The 24,056-nt window shown below is 37.2% G+C and overlaps 1 protein-coding gene across 5 annotated transcripts in view; it reads right to left on the bottom strand.

Moving 5' to 3' along the window:
• The window catches only part of LOC150100913 (protein NDRG3-like), a 398,002-nt gene that overhangs the window by 202,900 nt on the left and 171,046 nt on the right, over nucleotides 1-24,056 (bottom strand). For all 5 annotated transcript variants that reach the window (XM_090401073.1, XM_090401076.1, XM_090401074.1 and 2 more), the window contains one exon: nucleotides 11,631-11,691. In XM_090401073.1, coding sequence (XP_090257199.1) covers nucleotides 11,631-11,691 — 61 coding nt within the window. The remainder of the gene's footprint in view (nucleotides 1-11,630; nucleotides 11,692-24,056) is intronic.

Here is a 24,056-nt window from a genome sequence, read left to right on the forward strand (position 1 = left end):
GACTGAACAGGACTGCTTGACAAACTTACAAGATATGGTGGATTCATCTTCCTTCCCTTTTCTATGGAACTTATGAGTGGTCATTAGGAAATCTAAACTACAGATTTTATAATGACAGAATTCAAACTGGGAAATTGCAAGTGACTTTTATCCATTTTCAGACTCAGTAGGTAAACAGACATTCTGTTTTGGCTGGAAAATATATACTTAATAAGTAATGTAGATTCAGCCAATGCAGGCACATGACTGTAAATTTACATAACCAGCTGGGCTGTTCCTCTCTTTATTATGATCATCAAAGCTCTATGGAGTCAAAAGATTTATTGTGGAAGATCACACACAAAACTCATCATACTATTCCATAAATGCATTCACTTTACTCTCAGGTAATAGCTTTCCAATCACCTGCCACTCTCCAAACTCAGCACCCACATTAATCTGATAATATTCCACCTCCTTGTCACTGCATTTTCTCAATCTGTCTTCAAATCCAATATTCAGAAAACAGAAACTAACTCAGTCTCATCTCTGGAACCTTTCCAATATCCTTTTCAAAACAAGGTGAAAAATTTGTGCACAGTAATCTATATGCATCCTGATGAAAACCTTAAACAATGGAACTATAATCCTTAATTCAACACATTAGTTTTATCTGCATCATCCATAATTTGCCAAAATCACAACTTTATCAATGCATCCCTAAAATTTTAGGTCCTTGTTTACCATTGTCCCCAGATCTCTTATTTACTATACCTCTTCCAACATATCCTCAATAGTTGTATACACTGCATCTCATCTTTGTGTTTCCCAAAATGTATTGCAATATTGCAGTAGTAGCCCTACTCACTTGTTGTCCATTCCTTTATTATATTCAAGTCCTCTTTTAAAACCATATCTGTCTCTACTCCTTATAGTTCTTTCCAGCTTTGCCTGCACTGAAAATAACTTTACATCACCACTCAACCCTTTCCCAATATCATTAAAATATGAGTTAAATAGCAATGATACCAAAACAGATCCTTAATGAATAACACTAATGACTTTAAATTAAAGATGCCAAGAAATTATATTCTTGGTTTAATTCTTTCTCCAAGTGTAAGCAAACAAAGTTTACGCCTGAACTATTTTCAGGAATGGGCAACTCATATATAGAGGCTAATGACTTCACATCACTTGCCTTTGTATCCCATAATGCAAAGCACATATCTTTATGGACATGTACAATACTATGCACTATGGGAGAAATCACCACCAAGACCGGTTTCAACTTTTATTGAGGTCTCATCAGTGGGAGCCAGACCCAGAAGTGATACACAGACTGATGTAATGCAGAAGTCATATTTTCATACGTGAATAGCCAAAAGGTCTCACACATTACCAAAATACTCTGGATCAGAGATAGATGTTGAAAGTTTTTCCATTCGGTAATATAATACTATAAATTATAGAAGCCAAGAAATTATATTCTTGGTTTAATCCTTTCTCCAAGTCTAAGCAAACAAAATTTGCGCCTGAACTATTTTCAGGACTGCACATCTAGTATATAGAGGCTAATGACCTCACATCACTTGCCTGAGTATCATAAAATGCAAAGCACATATCTTTACAGTTATGTATAATGCTATGCATTATGGAAAGGATCACTACCCAGACCAGTTTTGACCTTTATTGAAGTCTCATCAGTGGGAGCCAGACCCAGAGGTGACTCCAAGGTTGAAATAATGCAGAAGTCATATTTCCATATACTTGGAGAAAGGATTAAGCCAAGAATATAATTTCTTGGCATCTTTAATAATATAGTATAACCAAGTGGAAAAACTTCCAATATCTATCTCTAATCCAGAGTATATTGGTAATAAGGTGCGACACCTTTTGGATACTCGTATATGAAAATATGACTTCTGCAATCTTGACATCACTTCAGGGTATGGCTCCCAATGATGAGACCTCAATAAAGGTAGACACCAGTCTGGATAGTGACCCTTTCCGTAATGCATAGCATTATACATAGCCGTAAAGATATATGTTTTGCATTATGGGATACTAAGTCAAGTGATGTAAAGTCATTAGCTTCTATATACGTTGTACCAGTCTTGAAAATACTTCAGGCAAAAATTTTGTTTGGATTAAACCAAGTATCTAATTTCTTGGTATCTTTAATTTATAGTATAACCAAGTGGAATAACTTCCAACACTAGTGACTTTCTTCTTCTAGGATATTGCTCTCCCATACACAACTTGCTGATACCCATCAGTCATTCTTGAATCCAGCACATTAATTTCCTATCCAACTCATATGTTCCAGTTTTAATTACCAGCTTGCAATATAACAATCTATCAAAGGCCTTGGCAAAATCTAAATATAATAAATAATCTAAAGACCGGCCTGGCTTGCCGAATGGTTAAAGCATTCGCTCTCCAGTCAAAAGATCGGGAGCGCATTAATCGAGGGATTACTGTATATACTTGGTTTAATCACTTATCCAAGAGTAAGGAAACAAAGTTTGCACCTGAAATAGTATAGCTAAGTGGAAAAACTTCTATCTCTAATCCAGAGTATTTTAATAATAAGATGTGACACCATTTGGCAATTCGCATATGAAAATATGATTACTGCATTACTAGCACCTCTGTTCTGGTTCCCATTGATGAGATCTCAATAAAGGTCGAAACTGATCTGGATAGTGACCCTTCCCATAATGCATAGCATTGTAAAAACTCGATTGTAGCTTAAATATTCAAAAGCACATTGCATCGATTTTTTTACAGAGGTCAAGTCCCATGAGAATGTTGTAAAAATAACTCTGTATATTTTGTACTTGATATTATTGCAACTAACTCTCTAGAAATTAACTGTGTATACTGCTTTAATAAGAATATTTTAGAATGTTAAAAACAAAGCCAATGTTTTGCTGCCAGAACTTTATGTAACAGCTCTACATGACGCATAAGAAAGGTTGTTTATGAAATTTGTGTGTATGTGAAAGGCTTACAAGCTCTGCATGTAAACACCTTCAAAGTCAGTCAGAAAGGTTCAAACAACTTTCAGATGGCTGGCAACTTACAATCAAAAGAAAGCACAGAAGAGAACAAAGAGCGGGCCGAACTTGAAACTTAAGATGAAAGAATCATGCTGATTTCTTCAGGGGTTACAAACTTCGTGCGAAGTCTCAGAGAAGGCATAATAAAAAGGGACGAGCCAAGCATATGGGGCTTCCTGGATCCAGAAGTCGCTAGTGAGAGAAGAGGACTGCCCGGTTCCAGACGTCGCCAGAGAGCTTCCCGGATTCAAAAGTCGCTAGAGAAAAGAGCTGCCCGGTTCCAGACGTTGCCAGAGAGTTCCTGCTTCCAGCAGTTGCAGAGACAGAGCTTCTAGGCTTCAGACAGGGCTTCAAATTGCTGAAAGGAGAAGTTCCAATCACCGGAGAAAAGTTTCCAGTCCAGAGAGAGGGATCTTGGCTGAGAGTTGGCGGCAGTTAGAGCTATTTTGAGAAGGCAGACAAAAGAGGCAGTTGTCCAGACATTTTTGGCGAGTCCAAGCAGAGGAGAAAAGGCAAGGCAAATTACCCGAAGCACCTTAGCTCGGAAGTTTTATTCTTTTTGCCATGGGAGGATAACCATTACCGGAGCTGTACGAGTCCACAGTCCGCTATGTTTCCGATGAGATATTTCTGAAGCCAGATTTCCTGAAGGAAGCTCAAGATCTGAGATGAGAGAATTGCCTTAGAACTTTTTGTGCAAGACCTTTGACTGAATGTGCAATACAGAGCTTTTGTAAGTTATATACCTTTGTACAATTCCTCTTATGTGTTTTAGGTTGGACAATTAAGATTTAGATTAACAGTAACAAGAAGTGTCATTAAGAGAATCTATTGGCATATTTAAAGTTGATATAAAGTTTGTAAAAGTAACTTAATAGAGAGGTAGCTAACCTCTTTGCAAGTAAACTAGGAGTTTAATAAGTGAAAATTGTAAGCAGAGAGTAAATAAGTCTTTGAGTTAAAGAGATTAATTATTGTTGAAGTAAAAAGGTTCTAATTTATGCTAAAGAATTTTTACAGATGGATAGAGAAAGCAATCTCCCTATTGTTTAAATTCATGTACATTTCCTAGTAATGTAAATAAATGTGTTTTGATTTTTTGTTAAAAGAGTGCTGCCTGATTGTTTATTTTTACAACTGCACTGTTCCTAAATAAATTGGACTTGTGAGCAGGAAACTAAGTGAGATAGCTAAAGCATAAAGTTAAGTATAGACCACAACTGTTTGTGTAAAGTTTTACTGAAGGAAATTGTGTTAGAGAAAGAGAGAGAGAAATCTACCGGCCGTACTATTGAGTTTTATGCTAATTAAATGATATAGTAGTGCAGTAAATTAAATAAATTCTCTAGTATCTCAGGCATAAGACTCGTAGTGTGATGGGTAGATAAACATAGTACGTAATAATATAAGCAAGAAAGATCCAGAGAGAGAAAGCACACACAGCTAAATTAGAACAACGGTAAGGTATAGAGTAAAAGACTGTATATAAATAGAAAAAAAAATAAAGACACTTAAAATAAAGTGAAATTAACAGCATATGATTACAATGGCACAGCAATCGATTACAGCATTATATATGCCTGTAACGATATGTGCTTTGCATTATGGGATAATAAGGCAAGTGATATTAAGTCATTAGCTTCTATATACAAGTTGCCCTAGTCCTGAAAATACTTCAGGTGAAAATTTTGTTCGCTTACACTTGGATAAAGGATTAAACCAAATACATAATTTCTCAGTATCTTTAATTTAATTTATAACTAAAGGGAAAACTTCCAACAACTGATTCTCAACTAACCTAACACTTTAACTCCAGACAGAGAGTGGCCTATAATTCAAAATCTTAGTCTCATCACATTTCTTTTGAAGTGGAACAATTCTGCTCTCTTTGTTCTCCTTTGGAAATTGGCCTGATATAGAACTCTTGTTAATATAATAAAACTGTCTTTAATTTCTTGGAAGATTCATTAATGTTAATGCTACAGGTCTCAATGATATATCATGTGGCAATGAATTATCAAGTCAAGGTACTCCTTTACCTTAACTTTACTCAATTCCTCATAAACCTCCTGCTCACTCACTGTTGGTGCCTCTTTTCCCTCCTTTTCCATTGCGGTGAAGTTCTGCACAATGTTACATTCACAAGGATGAAATACCTTTATAAATTGCTACTTAATGTCTCAACTATATCCTCAGAATTGGCAAATAATTTCCTCACTCTCTTTTGTCAATACCATGTAAATATTAAAAATTATACAAATAATTATTTACATAAATTTCTAAAAATTTTATGATTTTTAAAAAGATTTCATAAGAGCTATACTTTCCCTCTCACATTCACACAAATTTAATTTTAAGAATAAAAAGTTCAGTTTCTAACAACAAAACAAAAAAGAAACAAATTACTTTACTAATCATTTCTAGGAGAAAGGACTTGGCTTTCCAATGCAATTATTTCCAAAATAAGAGCCATTTCACAATGGTTCAACATCTTTCCCAATGAATTCTCTTTTCTTAAACTCAAAGAAAGGAATATTCTTGTCCTACTTCAGTGTGTAAACAACTTATCAGAAAAATATCCACCACAAGAAAACACTTAGAATAAACTGTTGGTTTTACGGTCTTCAAAACAAACCTTTCATTTCATTTTGAAAAGTTGCAGAAGAGGCAAGAGATTAGTAGGGCTGAGAAGAGAAAGAAGCAGATGGTCCAAGATAAAAATCGAGATCATGTCAACAAACAAAAAACACATGGTAAGGAGAAAATTTATGTATCAATGATCAGAGGGGTGCTTAATGAAAGTATAACAAAATCATGTTTCCCCTAGCACAAAAATTAATGTTATCAGTCATGCAAAAAGGTAAGGAAAAAAAACTGTGTTGATCTGAGAGTGAAAGGTATTTTATGAGGGAGAATGTGAAGCAGTTGTTGAAGCAAAAATGAAGATCAAGAAGGTAAAAATTGTAAGTCTCCTGCCATGTTATGATTGAGGCAAATTAAGAAGGGCATTGATAGCAAACGAATCAATACACAGGTTGCGCAGAAGGAATGATGTAGAGTGTGGAACTATGGCCATTGTTTGACAGAAAGAAGTATTTGTATAAAGTGACAGACTGCATCTAAATGGTTTAGGAGAGGGCTTTGATCACTGAGAATGCTGGGTGCAATTTCAGAAAAACGTACACAATTACAGTGGATGCAAGTGAATGTGTATGTGTGAAGGCACCCAAGACGAGTGAGTGTGAGAATGATTAACAAGTACAGAATCTAGTCTCTCAAGCCAAAATATTGAATAAGATAGTCAAATCAGAAAGTAAAAGTGGTTGGGGCCTAAAGTGATTTTGCAGTTTCTATATACTAATGCCAGAAGCATCAGAAACAAGAGGGAGGAATTTTTGGCATTGGTTAGTGCAACCTCGCCAAAAGCTGTAGACATTAGTGTAACTTGGCCAACAGACAATGATGTAGTTACAGGGATAGAACGTGAAGTGTTTAGTATTTTCAGGGAAGATAGAAAAGATAGGATTGGGAAAGAGGTACTGCTGATGATAGCAGACGAATTGCAGCCAAAAAGAATAGGAGATAGACAGGAGGGTGGCTGTTCATTTGAAGCAGTCTGGTGTGAGATAAAGGCCAATATGACAAAATATACATTTGGTTGCTGCTATAGGCCAGCGGGTTCCAAGGATGATCTGGAAGACATGCATCAGCAAATTAGTAGAGTGCAGGTTGAGTAATTATTATAGGGGCACTCCAACTATGTAGATATATATATATTGGAAAGAAGAGGAGATCACATTGCAGGAAGGAAATAGAATTTATACACTTACTGAGAAATAATTACCGTATTTACCAGCGTATAAGATGCATCTTTTTTTCTTTGAAAATAGCTCTGAAAAACAGGGTGCGTCTTATACGCCAATACTCAGTTTTTATTACTTTCATTTCTGGAAATTTTCTCTGTTCCGAGTTATGCGATTTCTTCCTTGCAGTGTGTGAGAGCATTCCAGTTACGTAGAGTTCAGTGGATGCACATGCGCTGTCATCGATGATCACAACTGTGTTCCTGTCATTTAAACTTTCCAATTGTTGTCACGGTTATTGTGAACGGTGATAAATTTCTGCCATTAAATTTTCTCTAAATTACTTGGCAAATTATGGCTGAAAAACGTCGGCATTGCTACAATATTGCATACAAGCTACGTGTAATTTTTGTATATGCTAAAGAACATGGAAATAGGACTGCAGAGAAGCATTTCAGGCTACCCCCAACTAAGAAAATAATAAGAACTTGGCGGAATCAGGAAGAGGATCTAAAAAAAGCAACTCACAGTAAACATAACCTAAGAAGTGGAACTGCAAAATGGCCAGGACTTGAGGCAGAACTGAATACTTGGATTTTAGACTAAAGAAAAGCTTTAGTGACTTTTGGTGTCTACAAAAATGCTTATTCATCAAGCGAAAGCAATAACCACTAACAGAGGGATCGCCAACTTTACTGGATCAACATCCTGGTGTTCAAGATTCACGAACTTTATATTTTATATTTAAAATACTGTAAATTCATTATAATATTCAGTGATAAAGTTTTTTTTCTAAAAAATGTGTACAAAAAAAGGGGATGTGTCTTATACGCCGGCAAATACGGTACTTCCGGCAGCATGTGATGGAGGAGATTTGAGGTGTAAGAGTATTGGGCCTGGTCATAGGATCAGAAGAGCTACCATAACCAAGGTGACCACCATGCCTCTGATTGAGGAAAGTGACCATGCAGTCTTGACTTGGGAGATTGTAAAAAATGAGGAATAATCTGTCAAGAAGGGATATATGTGGAATTACAAGGCAGGTGATTATGACAGGCTTAGGAGGAAGCTCGAAGCTGTGCCATGGTATAAAACCCTGCAAGGGAAAGATGTTAGTAGTGCATGGGAAATAGTTAAGGGGGTATCTAGAGGATGCTATATTAATTTGTATACCTAAAGTAAAGAGGATTAATCAGGTAGAAGTTAGATGGATGAGTAATATCATTAAGCATGAGCTTCAGAAAAAGAAAATGCTGTGGAGGGTATATAAGGAGAAAAGTGACCAGCAAACTGATAAAAGTACAAGGGTCAGGCAAGAAGTGTGCGACTAGCATGATAAGAAAGACAAAATGAGATTGTGAGAAGAAACTAATCTGATAGTTTTAGGACAGATTGAGGGTATGTTGACTGCAGAAGTTGGTTGATTAGCAAAAAAGAGGGGATATAATAGAAACATTTAAGTTACTTAAAGGGTTTTATATGATTGATGCAGAGGAAATGTTTCAGCACTTAGCTAGAAGAGGGAGAACAAGAGGTCATCCTTGGATGACCTCTTGTTCTGGAGTGAGGACTAGATTTTTCACTTGGAGAGTTGTGAATGAATGGAATAGGTTCAAGGGAAGGTATGATAGATTGTGTCTTGCGATGTCTTAGAACTCCATGGAGATGCCCATACAATAATAATAATTATTATTTCACATCCACACCTTTTTCTCACTTTTTTTTTCTGCTGACATGCTTCAAAATAGGTATAGTTTCCTATTTGCCTGTGTTATATTTATATAATGCCTGTTTAATTCATTAATCATTCTGTGCAATGCCCTACTAATAAGTGGGTGTCATATCACAGTTGTTTGCAGATGATGCAAATTTGGGATGAATTATGAAGAATAGAGAAGATGTTGTGGCCTTAAGAAGACTTGAATAAATTAAGTCAATGGGCACAGGAATGGAGATGCAAGTTCAATTTTGCAAAATATAAGGTTTTAAAATTTGGGAAACAAAGATGGGATGTAGAATTTATGCTTGGTGTGGACATATTTTCAGAGGTGGAAGAAATAAGAGATCTTGCAGTGATAGTGGATAATGATCTGAAATTTAGGGGACACATAGCCAAAATTGTGAAGACAACACAAAGACTTCTGGGAATGATGCGAAGGACACTGACTTGTAGAAGTAAGGAGATTCTTGTTTCCATTCTATAAGGCTTTGATTAGGCCACACATGGACTACTGTGCCCAGATTTGGTCACCTGGTTTTCAAAAGGATGAAGAAATGTTGGAAAGAGTCCAGAGGTGACTGACTAAGGTAGTTTCTGACCTCTGGAATGTCAAATATGAGGAAAGATTGAGAAGATGCAATTTACAGAGTCTAGTGGATAGGAGGTAGAGGGGAGATATGATAGAGACCTACTAGTTAGTAAGGGGTTGTTATAGGATCAATGCTGGAGAAGTTCAACAAAAAATAGTTAGAGATCAGGGGAGAACCAGAGGTCATCCCTGGAAACTGTATAAAGAGGATGTGACAGGGGAGTGAGAAGCAGTTTTTTTGCATGCCGAATTATTAATGATTGGAATACCTTGCCTGAAAGTGTGTGGTGTCTACATAGAATTTGAGTGTGTTTAAGGTGCAGTATGATGAGCTGTGTGTATGATAAAAGGACCTCCTAGATGACTCTTTGATTCCATGGGGGGTTTTGAGGTAATAACTTCTGTATTGATTCATTTGCAATCAATGCAAATCCTGGCAACAAACTTGCAATTTTAACTGTCACTTTTCCCTTCACTTCTTTAAGAAATCCTCATGTCTTCTTTCATTCTATATTTGTCACTTTTCAAATTGTTTGTATCTGCCAAAACAATCAGCTCTTTCACTTTCCTATCATTGCAGGTTGAAGTAATGCAGAAGCCATCTCTAATCTATCTCTAATCCAGAGTATTTTAATAATAAGGTGTGACACATTTTGACTACTTGTATATGGAAATATGACTTCTGCATTACTTCAACTTTTTATTCACTTCTGGGTCTGGCTCCCACTGATGAGACCTCAAAGGTTGAAACCGATCTGGGTAGTGGCCCTTCCCATAATGCATAGCATTATACATGTCTGTAATAATATGTGCATTGCATTATGGGATACGGATACTAAGGCATTTGAAAACTTGGATGAAGGATGAAAACAAGAATCAAATTTCTTGACATCTGTAATTTATAATATAACTAACTGGAAAAACTTTCGATTTTCATTTATGAAGTTGTTCAGATTGAACTTAGCCATTACTAATCTGATGTGAATACTTAGAAACTGATTATTACTTTAATGGAAGAAACAGCAATCTAAGATTAATAATTAAACTAAGTTTTATTTAAGTATTAATCAATATTTTGCCTTTTTCACCAAAAGCAGACAAAGATAAAACTATGCACATAGAAAGGAGGTACCCAGCAGAATGAGTACTAACTGGCATAATCCTAACTGGTAAGGAAATCTTGACTGCTGAGCTAACAGCCTCATAATAATTTCAAGAATTCTGGTATTGTGAAAAAAAAAAACATATTTTGGGGCCATTGCTGTTTAATCTGTATATTAATTATATTCAGGAAGATTTGAATGCTGATATTCAGTTGTCTGCAGATGATGCAAAATTGGGAACTATGAGGAGAGAACAGATGTGGCCTTACAAGAAGACTTGAATAGACTGAGTGAATGGGCATGGGAGTGTGGATACCAGTTCAATATCTCAAAATATTAAGTTTAAAAAATTTGGAAAACAAAGATAGGGTGTAGAATTTACGCTTGGTGAGGATATATTGTTGGAGGTGGAGGAAATAAGTGATCTTGTAGTGATGGTGGATGAGGATCTAAAATTCAGAGGATACATTGCTAAAACTGTAAGGACAACAAAATGAATTCTGGCAATGATATGGAGGACAATGACTTGTAGAGGCAAGGAGATTCTGGTTCCATTGTATAAGGCCTGGATTAGTCCATTTTTGGGCTACTGTGCACAGATTTGATCACCTGGTTTTCAAAAGCATCAAGAGATATTGGAAAGGGTCCAGAGGCAATTGACTAAGGCAGTTTCTAGTCTCAGGAGTGTTGAGTATGAAGAAAGGTTAAGAACATGCAATTTTTGGTCTAGTGGATAGGGGAAGAGGGACAATTGATAGAAATGTACAAGTTGGTAGGAGTTTTTATATGATTAATGTTGAAGAGATTTTTCATTAAATGGTGGGAGAACAAGAAGTCATCCCTTGAAGTTGTATAAGGGGGTGTGTGAGCACATGAGTGAGAAGAAGGTTTTTTGAATGGAGAATTGTGAATGATTGGAATGTATTGCCTGAGAGTGAGGTGTCTGCAAAGAATTCGAATGTATTTAAGGCACAGTATGATAAGCTGTGTGTGTGTGTGTATTATGACAAAGCAACCTCCCACTATGAGTCAGAGGTGGGGGATTATAATAATTATTATCCTTGTCACAGTGGAATTCAAACTAAGAGTGTAAACTAGTTTGAGAGTAGAGTGGAAATGTTTTTCACTCATCTAACTAGGATAACAAATAGTTAGATCCAGTTGCTAGTTCAGATAATAACCCAGTACAACCTTGCTCATAACAAAGATAAGTATATCTGCAAAGATTAAAAAAAATTAAAGATTGAAAAGCTTAATCAGATCCAAAAACAATTTCGGTAAAGTGATACATTATTATATTAATTTTAGACTTGCAAATGATAATAACTGCTTTCAATTGGATATATTTTTAATTTAATCTACAATCATACTTACAGCAAATCTTGAAAGTATATTAGCTCCAGCTCCAACACCAAATCCTATAAAATGCTTTAGACTGAAAAATAACAGTTCATCATTATTAATGATATACTTAAAAGCATGATAAGTAGAACTCTAAATCTTCATTTTTTATTAGTTCAAAACTTCAAACAGTGCATTTGGATGAGGTAATTAGCTAAATTAATATAATAAACTTTTCACTAATGAAAACAACTGCTATCTTTATGTAGAAATCATTTTCTAGGCTAACTTTAAAATATAACAAATGGCTATTCTTGAGATCAGCAGAATTCGAGATAGGTGCAAATCAATGGAAGGTTCATTGTCATTTGTGTCAAGTGGTCAAGAGAGAACCTCTTGATATGGTTATATTTTTATTTAATTTTTCTGAACAACTTCTGAATATAGTTGGAAGTTTTTCCACTTGGTTATATGATAAATTAAAGAAACCAAGAAATTATTTACTTGGTTTAATCCTTTATTATTACCCAAGACCCCAAGGAGTCAAAGACTCATCTAGGAGGTCCTTTTATCATATACACACACACACACAGCTCATCATACAGTGCTTTAAACACTCAAATTCTCTGCAGACACCAAACTCTCATGCAAGGCATACCATCATTCACAACTATCCATGCAAAAAAACTGCTTCTTTCTCTCCTGCTCACATCCTCTTTATACAGTTTCCAGGGATAACCTCTGGTTCTCCCCTGATCTCCCACTATTTTCTGTAGAACCTCTCCAGCACTGATCCTATAACAACCCCTTACTAACTTGTAGGTCTCTATCATATCTCCCCTCTTCCTCCTGTCCACCAGACTCTGCAAGTTGCATCTTCTCAATCTTTCCTCATACTCAACATTCCAGAGGTTAGAAACTACCTTAGTCAGTCACCTCTGGACCCTTTCCAACATCTCTTTGTCCTTCTGAAAACCAGGTGACCAAATATGGGCACAACAGTCCATGTGTGGATCAAAGCCTTATACAATGGAAAAAGAATCTCCCTACTTCTACAAGTCAGTGTCCTCTGCATCATTCCCAGAAGCCTTTGTGTTGTCTTCACAATTTTGGCTATGTGTCCCCTAAATTTCTGATCCTTATCCACTATCACCCCCAGATCTCTTATTTCCTAATTCCTCTGACAATATATCCTCACCAAGCATAAATTCTTCATCCCATTTTTGTTTTCCAAATTTTAAAACCTCACATTTTGCAACATTGAACTCACAGTCCCATTCCGATGTCCAATCACTCAATTTATTAAAGTCTTCTTATAAGGCCACAACATCTCTACTCTTCATGGTTTGTCCCAACTTTGCATCATCTGTAAACAACTGAATATCTCAATTCAAATCTTCACCAATATCATTAATATACAAGTTAAACAGCAATGGCCCTAAAATAGACCCCCTGAGGCACACCACTAGTAACTTTCCTTTTCCTGGATATCACTCCTCTATACACAACTTGTCAATACCTATCAGATAGCCAGTCTTCAATCCAATGCACCAATCCAACACCCATTCACTCTAGTTTGACTATCAACTTATCATGTGGTAAACTATCAAAAGCCTTTGCGAAATCTAAGTATATCACTGTGTATCCTTCTCTTGACACACAGATAGGCCTATAGTTTGATGCTTGAGTTCTATTACCTCCTTTATGAAGTGGCGCAATCCTGCTCTCCTTCCACTCCTTAGGAACTTGACCCAGTGCAAGACTCATACATAAAAAAAATATGTCAAGGCCGGCGTCAACATTCCTTCAGAATACGTGGTGATATATTATCAAGTCCCGCAGGCATTTGCTCAACTCCCCATAAACCTCTTGTTCACTTACAGTCAGGCTCTCTTCCCCATCATCAACTGCTCTAAATTTCTCCACGAAGTAACATTCACAAGATTGAAAGACATTTATGAATCGCTCATTAAGTATCTCCAACACATCTTCTGTAACAGCTGTCTTTATACCATTTTCTCCAATCAATGCCATCCTTCCATAATCATTCTTTCTTTTGCTGGCTATATATCGAAAGAACTCCTTAGGATTCTTTTATGGCTTCATTAGCTAACTGCTGTTCATACCTCTCTTTAGCTACCCTCACCAACAAGTGTAAGCAAAGAAAGTTTGTGCCTGACTGGGACAACAACTCATATATAGAAACTAATGACTTCACGTCACTTGCCTGAGTATCCTATGATGCAAAGCACATATTCTTGCAGACATGCATAATGCTATGCAATATGGGAAAAGAACCAGACCCAGAGGTGATACCAAGGTTGAAGTAATGGTGGTAGTTTTTTCTCTTGGTTAGACTATAAAGTATATGTTTAATTTAATCCTTTATCCAAGTGTAAGCAAAAAGAGTTTGCACCTTAAGTATCCTCCAGGACTGAGGCAACTCATCGCAAACTTCACATCACTTGTCTCAGTATCCCACAATGCAAAGCAAATCTCCTTGCAGACATGTATAATGCTATGCATTATGGGAAGGGTCACTACCCAGACAGGTTTTGACCTTTATGAGGTCTCTTAAGTGGGAACCAGACCCAGAGTTGATACCAAGGTTGAAGCAATGTAGAAGTCATATTTACCTATACGAGTTGCCAAAAGGTGTCGCACCTTATTAATAAATTGCTCTGGATTAGAGAACGATGTTGGAAGTTTTTTTCACTATAAATTATATATTGAGTTTGAGTTTAATACTTTATCCAAGTGTAAGCAAACAAAGTATGCACCTGAAGTATAAGGCAAGTGATGTGAAGTTTGTCCACCTTTGCCACAAGTTGCCCCAGTCCTGAAGATACTTCAGGTGCAACTTACACTTGGATAAAGGATTAAACTAAATATATAAGTTGAAGTAATGCAGAGGTCATATTTTCCTATATGATTAGCCAAAAGGTGTCACACCTTATTAAAGTACTCTGGATTAGTTTTTGGAACCTGTTCCACTTGGCTATACTATAAATTAAAGATACCAAGAAATTATATACTTGGATTAATCCTTTATCTTCACATTACTTGGCTTAGTATCCCATAATTCAAAGCACATATCCTTGTAAATAAAGGATTAAACCAAATATATAATTCCTTGGTATCTTTAATTTATAGTATAATCAAGTGGAAAAACTTCCAACAACCATCTCTAATCCAGAGTATTTTAATAAAAAGTTGTGACACCTTTTAGCTACTCGTATATGAAAATATGACTTCTGCATTACTTCAACCTTGACATCACTTCTTGGTCTGGCTCCCACTGATGTTTGTTTGTGCAGAAGTGGTTGCTTTCCCCTGGGATATGATCTTTTTGTTCTCTTAAGGTATCTTCTTGGTCTAGCTGCTGCTGAGGGGGGGGGCCTTAAGATTTTGAAGGAGTGTTGCCTTGAGAGAGTAACTTGAATCTCTGGGGGGTTGGCTTCTATTGGGTTTGTATTGGTGGGTGCTTTTCCTTGAGTTATGAGTGGCTGTGTTCAGTGGTAGGCTGAGCTTGTCACTGAGTGGAACCAATGCTGAGTTGGATGATCTCTCAGTCACTTCATAGGGAGTGGTCTGTGAGATTGCATAATTGTTAGAGATGGCTTTACTTATATACAGTGGTCTGGGTCGTGACCCTTTCCATAATGCATAGCATTATATATGTCCACAAGGAGATGTGCTTTGCATTCTAGGATACTAAGATGTGATGTGAAATCATTAGCTTCTATATACATGTTGCACCAGTCCTGAAAATACTTCAGGCACAAACTTTGTTTGCTTACACTTGGATAAAGGATTAAACCAAGTATATAATTTCTTGGTATCTTTAATTCTGAGTGTAGTCCTTAGAGAAGGTATCTGTATAAGGAGGGTATGAGCAGAGGAGTGAGAAGAAGCTTCTTTGGTGAGTGGAATACATTGCCCGAGAGTGTTGTAAAATGAGACACATTCAGTTTAAGGCATGGTTGAATGAGCTTTGTGTGTCATAGTGTGTACCTCCCACAATGAGTCTGTGACTTCATGGAGGTCAGATGTTAATAATATCAAATTAAACCCAAACTGAAATTAAATCATTAATGGGACTAATGTTCAAATGAATCGAAACAAATTAAAATACAAATAAATTAAAAAGCCTATAAAAAGGTATGTATTTGCTTGTTCAGCTATAATATTCTATAACTACTTCCAGCTCACATATTAAATGAATATGTTGCATATACTGATAGTGAAAGGTTAGCATTCAGTTCATGGAGGAATTATTATTATTATTATTCCTGATACCTCCAAGGAGTCCAAGGACTCATCGAGGGAGGACACCTACAACTGTCTCAACCGCTACACCTAACCTCTACTACGAATCAATGCCATCTGCTGCCCACCACCACAACTAGTATTTTTTGTCTGCAAATTGCGTGTGTTCTGAAAGGCCGATTTGTCTGTATGCGGGATGAAAAAGAGAGTTTCCGGGAGAAAAAACCCAGCTACCTCCATATGAGATCGGCTAACTCACCTTCGATTGAAATCGTCCAGATAAAGATTCCTTCCGTCGCGACGAGAATCAAACTTAGGCCTATTCCAATCGAAAGGCGCAATGTACCGTCATTCTTCCAATTGCACTATGGAGACGCTTAAATTATCAAATGCTGAAAATTATCAAAAAGAAGCCTGAAATAAATCAACCTTTGAAAGTTTAACATGCTTTAGTGGACTAACAGGAAAATTCATGGAAGAAAAATATTTTGTCAGAGTATCCATGATATTTATGAAGTCTGAATTAATCCAAACTAAATAACAGGCACAAGCTTGTATTTATTAAAATTAATATGTATTTCAAAATAAATGAATCAAAAAACACAACACTGTAGGTAGTACTGGGAGGAATGATATTTGCATTAGATTAAAGCATGTTGAATCAGAAAGTGAATTAAACAGGATTTATTACAGTTTGTTATAAATAGTGACTTTGTTATAACAGGTGGTGAGCATAGTACCTTTTATGCTTCAGGGGCTAATACAAAAATGAGAAATATTAAGTGAAGAAGAAGAAATAACATGATAAACATTATAATGCTCCTAAGCATTATGATGTTTAGCAAAATACAGAGTGTCATAATACTACACTTTGTACATTAATGATGTAGAGGAATTATTTTCATTCAAGGTGTATGTGCTTTGTTATTATTAGGGGCAACTCCAAGGAGTCCCTAAACTAATCGAGGGAGGCCCTGAACATCATGTTCATCAACATTCACACAGTATCTATCATACTTTGTCTTGAACTCATTCACAGTCATAGCACCCACAACAGACTCTGGCAGCTTATTCCACTCATTCACCAGTCTAAAAGTAAAAAACCTAGCTCTAACACCCTTACAAACCACACTCTTGCCCAGCTTCCATGGATGGCCCCTAGTCCTCCCACCAAAAGTCCTGTTCTCAAAAATATCCTCTAAATTAATCCTATAAAAATCTTTTAGTAATTTGAATGTCTCGCCTCAATCATATCCACCCTTTTCTGCCTATCAACCAATTTCTGCAACCCACAAATCTTCAACCTGTTCTCACAAGGTCCATTCCATAGACCTGCTATCATCTTGGACACTTGCCTCTGGATCCTCTCCACCTCCTCCCCATCTAGAAGAAACCCATGTGACCAAATCTGGGCACAGTAATCGAGATGGGTCTTATTAAGGCTTGATACAGAGGAACAATAATTTGCTTGTCTCTGCTCATCAATGTATTTTTAGCAGCCAAGTGATTTGATGAGCTGATTTAGCTACTTTTGCAATGTGTCCCCTAAACTTCAACTCCCTATCCACCAACACTCCCAAATCCCTGGCCTAACACCTTTATTGCAATGCATTGGAGACTATTTGGCATGAAATTGAAATAAACAGAACATTTAACACAGCTAGCGCTAGCTCATTTGGTGTAATGCATAAAACATAGCAGAGTAATTTTGTTCTGCAGATGTTCTATTTTTGAAAATGTTTACTAAAAGTGTTTTTTTTTTTTTGTTATAAAGTTTAGTTAACAGAAGGAAAAGGGGATATGACAGAAACATACAAGTTATTAACAGACTTTTATAGAGATGCTGAGAAAATTTTTCAATATATAACTGGATGATGGGAAAGAACAGGAGAGTTCACCTAAAAGTTATAGGGAGAAGGGCAGAGACAAGATTTTTTTACTCGAAAAATGGTGAATAAGTGGAATGTGTTGCTAGAAACAGTTGTAAGCTATGTCAGCGAATGATTTAGAGAAGTATGGTCAGTATTGCGATAATGATAAAATAAATAAAAAAGAATGCTGTTATAGACCTGAGAATACGGAAGACAATGATCATGAAATACTGAGACAATCAACATTGCAACTGATTGGCAACAGTCATCGAAAGGTATCAAACTGGGAGATGGTCAAGCAGGGAATGGTTTATTATTATTATTATTACCCCAAGACCTCATGGAGTCAAAGACTCATCTGGGAGGTCCTTTTATCACACACACACACACACACACACATCTCATCATACCGTGTCTTAAACACACTCAAACTCCTTACAGACATCACACTCTCAGACAAGGCATTCCAATCATTCACAACTCTGCACGAAAAAAACCTGCCTCTCACTCCCCTACTCACACCCTCTTTATACAGTTTTCAGGGATGACCTCTGGTTCTCCCCTGATCTCCCACTATTCTCTGTAGAACGTCTCCACCACTGATCCTATAACCCCTTACCAAATTGTAGGTCTCTATCATATCTACCCTCTTCCTCATGTCCACCAGACTCTGCAAATTACATCTTCTCAATCTTTCCTCATAGTTGACATTCCAGAAGTCAGAAACTACCATAGTCAGTTGCCTTTGGACCCCTTCCAACATCTCTTCATCCTTCTGAAAACCAAGTGACCAAATCTGGGCACAATAGTCCACGTGTGGCCTAATCAAAGCCTTATACAATGGAACAAGAATCTCCCTACTTCTACACATCAGTGTCCTCCGCATCATTCCCAGAAGTCTTTGTGTTGTCTTCACAATTTTGGCGATGTGTCCCCTAAATTTTAGATCCTTATCCACTATCACTAACAAATCGCTTATTTCCTCTACCTCCAACAATATATTCTCACAAAGCATAAATTCTGCATCCCATCTTTGTTTTCCAAATTTTAAAACCTTACATTTTGCAACATTGAACTCACATCCCCAATTGCTGTGCCCAATCACTCAATTTATTTAAGTCTTCTTGTAAGGCCACAACATCTTCACTACTCTTTATGGTTTGTCCCAACTTTGCATCATCGACAAACAACTGAATATCTCCATCCAAATCTTTGCCAACATCATTAATATACAAGTTAAACAGTAATGGTCCTAAAACAGACCCCTGAGGCACACCACTAGTGACTTTCCTTTTCCTGGATATCGCACCTGCATACACAACTTGTTGACACTTATCAGACAGCCAGTCTCCAATCCAATGCACTAATCTAATATCCAACCCCATCTGCTCTAGTTTGACTGTCAACTTACCATGAGGTATCCTATCAAAAGCTTTTGCGAAATCCAAGAATATTACTGTGTATCCTTTTCCTCTGTCCAAGGAAGCAGTCACTTTATTGTAATAAGTAAGTAGATTACTAAAACACGAAATTACCAAATCCATGCTGTCCATCAAAGATAATACCATTGTTGTCAACCCAACTCTGGATCCTAATTCTCACAAACTTCTCCAACAACTTAACACAACACCTGACACACAGATAGGCCTATAGTTTGATGCTTGAGTTCGATCACCTCCTTTATGAAGTGCCACAATCTTGCCCTCCTTCCACTCCTTAGGAACTTGACCAAGTGCAAGACTCATATTAAAAAAATATGTCAAGGCAGGTGTCAACTCCCTGGCACATTCCTTCAGAACATGCAGTGATATTTTATCAAGTCCCACAGCCTTATTTACATCTAGTTTACTCAACTCCCCAAACACCTCTTGCTCACTTACAGTCAGTCTCTCCTCCCCATCATCAACTGCTCTCAATCTCTCCATGAAGTCACATTCACAAGATTGAAAGATCTTTATGAACTGCTCATTAAGTATCTCCACCACACATTCTGCAACAGCTGTCTTTATACCATTTTCTCCAATCAATATCATCCTTCCATAAGCATTCTTTCTTTTGCTGGCTACATATCGAAAGAACTCCCTAGGATTCTTTTTGGCTTCATTATCTAACTGCTGTTCATACCTCACTTTAGTTACTCTAACCAAGTCATCCTCCTTGCCTGGTCTTTGTAGATCTCATGAGATTGGTTATTTCCACTTCTCTTATGATGCCTCCACAATTCCCTTTTTCTCTGTATTGCATGCTTAATCTCTTTATTCATCAATCTCACACCTACCTTATTTAACCTTCTCACCCTTCGAATACATTTAGACATTGCATCTACTAGATAGTTTTTGAAAATTCCCCAAGCTGCATTGATCTCTTTTCCAGCTAACTCCTCATTCCATGCTACACCTGCAAGCTGTCTCCTGAGCTCTTCATAATCACACCCCCCCCCCCCGCTTGTAGTTCCACATATACCCTTTTCTCACAGGGGTCCTCGCACTGCTGGCAACCAGCCAAGAAGGTATACGTGTGGAACCATAAGGTAGATGACTATGGAAAATGCCATATTCAACATTCAACAATAAAATGAAATAACAAGCTATAATGGAAAGAAATCAAAAAGGAAAAGCAATTTGAAAAAACTAGCATAAGTAACAAACAACTATATATCAAAAGTCAGGCAAAAATAAATAAGAAGGAACATGGACAACCAGCGAAATTAAATATGAGATATAAGAAAAGGATATAAGATTGCAGGCTATAAATAGATAAATGAGGAGTATAAGATTCAAACCAGAACAAGTAACAGTTATAGTTAGGAAAGAAAAAGCACAATTTTTAAGAAGACTGGCCAGTGTAACCAAGAGAATGCTCCATCATGTCAAGAATAAAATGAACCATGAATTATGTAAGGGTGATAGTAGAGTGATGGTGGTAAAGCAAGCACTGCAGAGGATAGTGGAATTATTTAATGTATTTCATGATGGTTGGAGTGGTGCTGCAAAAGCCAGAAGGGAAGCAAATACAAAAGGACTAGAAGTAAATGCATCAGAGGTTTAGGGTGTGTTGAGCAGACTAATTAATATGGTTAGATGATGTATTAACACATATTTTTATGAAATTTACAAAGGAACTGATACCCTTTACTTAGTTATTGAATTGGGGGGGAGGGGAATATAACAAGAAGAGTCCCAAAGACTGAATGCAAAATACTACCGCCACCACATAACAGTGATAGTAAAAAATAGATTTCCAACTGAACTGAACTGTATATGTGCAGTAGATTGGTAGAATACAAGATTGGATTAATAGGATACTCTCTGTGATAATCAGCATGGGTTAGTAAAGAGAAAGTCTTGCTTTAGGAGTGGGCTTACGTATGTACTGATTAACATATTCATGCCAGACAATAAGTACAGGGTGTTCGGGATAAATTTGACAGTTTCGTAAGGAAAAAGAAAATCTTCTTTGTATCTATTAAATTTAATGAATTGACAAAAAAACATTACAGGCAGAGTTAATTACAATACTATCAACAAGATTTACTCAAAATAACCACCATTAGCATCGATCACAGCTTCAATTCTGCTTCGGAACCTCGAACAAGCTGATGCTACAGTCTCCCTGGGAAGGGCCGCAAAAACTGTTTTAATTTTATCCATTAACTGGGCTTTTGTATTACTGGAAGTGCGATTGGTGTCTTTTTCAACTGCGCCCCATACAAAATAATCCATGGGGTTAAGGTCTGGGGAGTTTGGAGGCCAAACATTTGGACTGGTGAAGTCGTAGAAATTTTCAGACAACCATTTTTGACTTTTCCCAGAGGTGTGGCAAGGGGCCGAATCCTGCTGCCATACATACGGCCTACCATTGGCTACCCTTGTTATCCAGGGCTTGACTACAGTTAGCAACTCCACGAACAAAGCCCGAATTCCAATGCCAGGGTTCTTCAACACCTGTTCCTGCAGATTTGCGAGGAATTCTGCTGTACGAACGCAATCAGATCGTCTGCTAGGGATCTTTCTTCTTGCTACATCCTCGTAGTCACCATTGCAAGTCTCTAGTTCATGTCTGATTGTTTTTACTGTATTCAGGGAGCATTGGGCAGCAGTCGTAATATCCTTATTTTGATGGCGGGCACGAATCATCATGATACAAGTTATTCTCTTCCATGATTCAGGTGGGTTCCAGCTATCCATCCTTTCTGACATCTTGTATATGAATGAAGAAGGGTCCAAACTTTTAAATGAAGAGAAGTGTGTGTTAATACATGTAACTTACGGAAAAATATAATTAATTATAAATATGTCAAATTTATCCCGAACACCCTGTATATCATGAGCTACACATCAACCAGGTCATTTTTACAAATTCATTAACAGTCCTCAAATGATGTGGATGTCAATTTTCTTGAAACCTACAGCAGAAGTTATTTGTAAGATGTCATTATTGTTATATTATTTCAAGTAAAAAAAAAAAACTGATTAGCTGCTTTTTAAAATGTCATATTATTATTATTACGTGACACTGCCAAGGTCCAGAGACTCAACGAGGGAGGGCACCTACTCTACAACTCTCCGTCTCCACCATTCAATCCATCAACTATACCAGCGCCATCTACTACCCACCACATCACTAGTATTTTCACAGACAATCGCAAACATCCATGCCCAAAGCAGGATTCCAACCTACAGCCTTTTGGATGGAGAGCAGATACACTCAGCCAACCAGGCCGGCTTTTTTTTGTTATGCATTACAGAAATCTGTTGTGCATTTCTGTTGGAAATCTGTTGGTTTCTATGTCCAATGAAGAGTGTCTGTGCATGCATGTGCAGGCTTAGCAAGACTGCAATTTCATGATATAGTAACATTATAGTCATTGTAATCTCACTAGGCATGTGTACACCACATACATTTCACTGAGAACAGAAACCAAAAATTCTATAATGTATATTTTAAAAAAAGCAAATACTTACTTTATACACTGAAGTATACCATTGAATTAGGGATAGCTACCTAGTAATTCATTTTTAATGTGTTGGGACACCCTCCCTCCCTTTCTGGCCCTGATAACAGACATCACACGATGAAGCAAGGACTCCACAAGCTTGCGAAAATGTTTCACAGGTCTCCTCCAGAGCTGTCCACAATTTGCTCAAGTTTGGCAGTGATGGGACATGGGCCTGAACACACTGCTCGATGGTATCCCAAAGATTTTCGATGGGATTTAAATCAGAGCTTCTAGGTGTCCACTTCATTATTTCAAAGTCAAAAGAATGTTCCTGGAACTAAGCAGTAACCTGTCTGCCTGAATATGTGAAATGAACTGTTGTCTTGCTGGTAGACGCCATCTCCATTGGGATGGACACAAATGGGTATAAATGGTTGTCCATGAGTTCCACATATCAGGATGCACTGAGAGTTGTTGGTAAAGACATCAAACTGAAACCACTCAGGCTATCACCGAGCCACCACCTGCTTATACAGTTCCAACCTGACATGCAGGATCCATGGCTTCATGGGGTTGGCACCATATCCTCAGTCTCCCATCAGCACTATGAAGTTTAAATCACGATTCATCACTCCAGGCTACACATCACCAATTTTCAATCATCCAGTTTCAATGTTCTTTAGCCCAGGCAAAGTGTTCGGTCCAATATCGTGCCATTAGAAGTGGGACTCTCGTGGGTCAAAAGCTCCCAAAGCCGAGATGATGAAGTGAATGTTGCACTGACTTTCCGGATGGAACCATCATTCAGATGAGAGGTAATCTGAGATAATGTCTGGTCCCTATTGGTCTGTACAATGCAAGTCAGATCATTCAAAGCTGGTTGCCCTTTGCAGTTTGTCTAGGTGCTTTTTTTTTTTTTTTTGGAGAAATATTCATATTCCCAGAACACTCTTGAAACTGTTGTACGAGAAAATCCAAATTTGTTGATAATTTCTGAGATTAAATGACCCATCCGTCAGGCACCTATGATCTGCTCCCTGCCAAACATATCTAAATCCTGCACCTTTTCCATTATGCCTCTCACGACGAATGCTTGGGGAGGCAATGCTGACAGCCAAGTATAACACAGTTTTGGCCACGCATGGGCACAAATGCAGGAGTTGCAGTACAGAATTTGCATGGTGTTTCCTATCCCTAATTCAATGCCACTTCGGTGTATATATATATATATATATATATAGCATAACATATTATAACACACCGCATGGTTTACAAAAAAGAAACAAGAAAAAACAAGGCAATTATTACAATGAATAGTTTTTTAATTAATTTTTATCAAGGAAATGCACAGACAAATTACAGTAGTAAATAAGAATGGGG

The sequence above is a fragment of the Typopeltis vanoorti genome, chromosome 12 (assembly GCF_054136105.1).
Source record: "Typopeltis vanoorti isolate ZY-2024b chromosome 12, IOZ_Tvanoo_1.0, whole genome shotgun sequence".
Taxonomy (NCBI): Eukaryota; Metazoa; Arthropoda; class Arachnida; order Uropygi; family Thelyphonidae; genus Typopeltis; species Typopeltis vanoorti.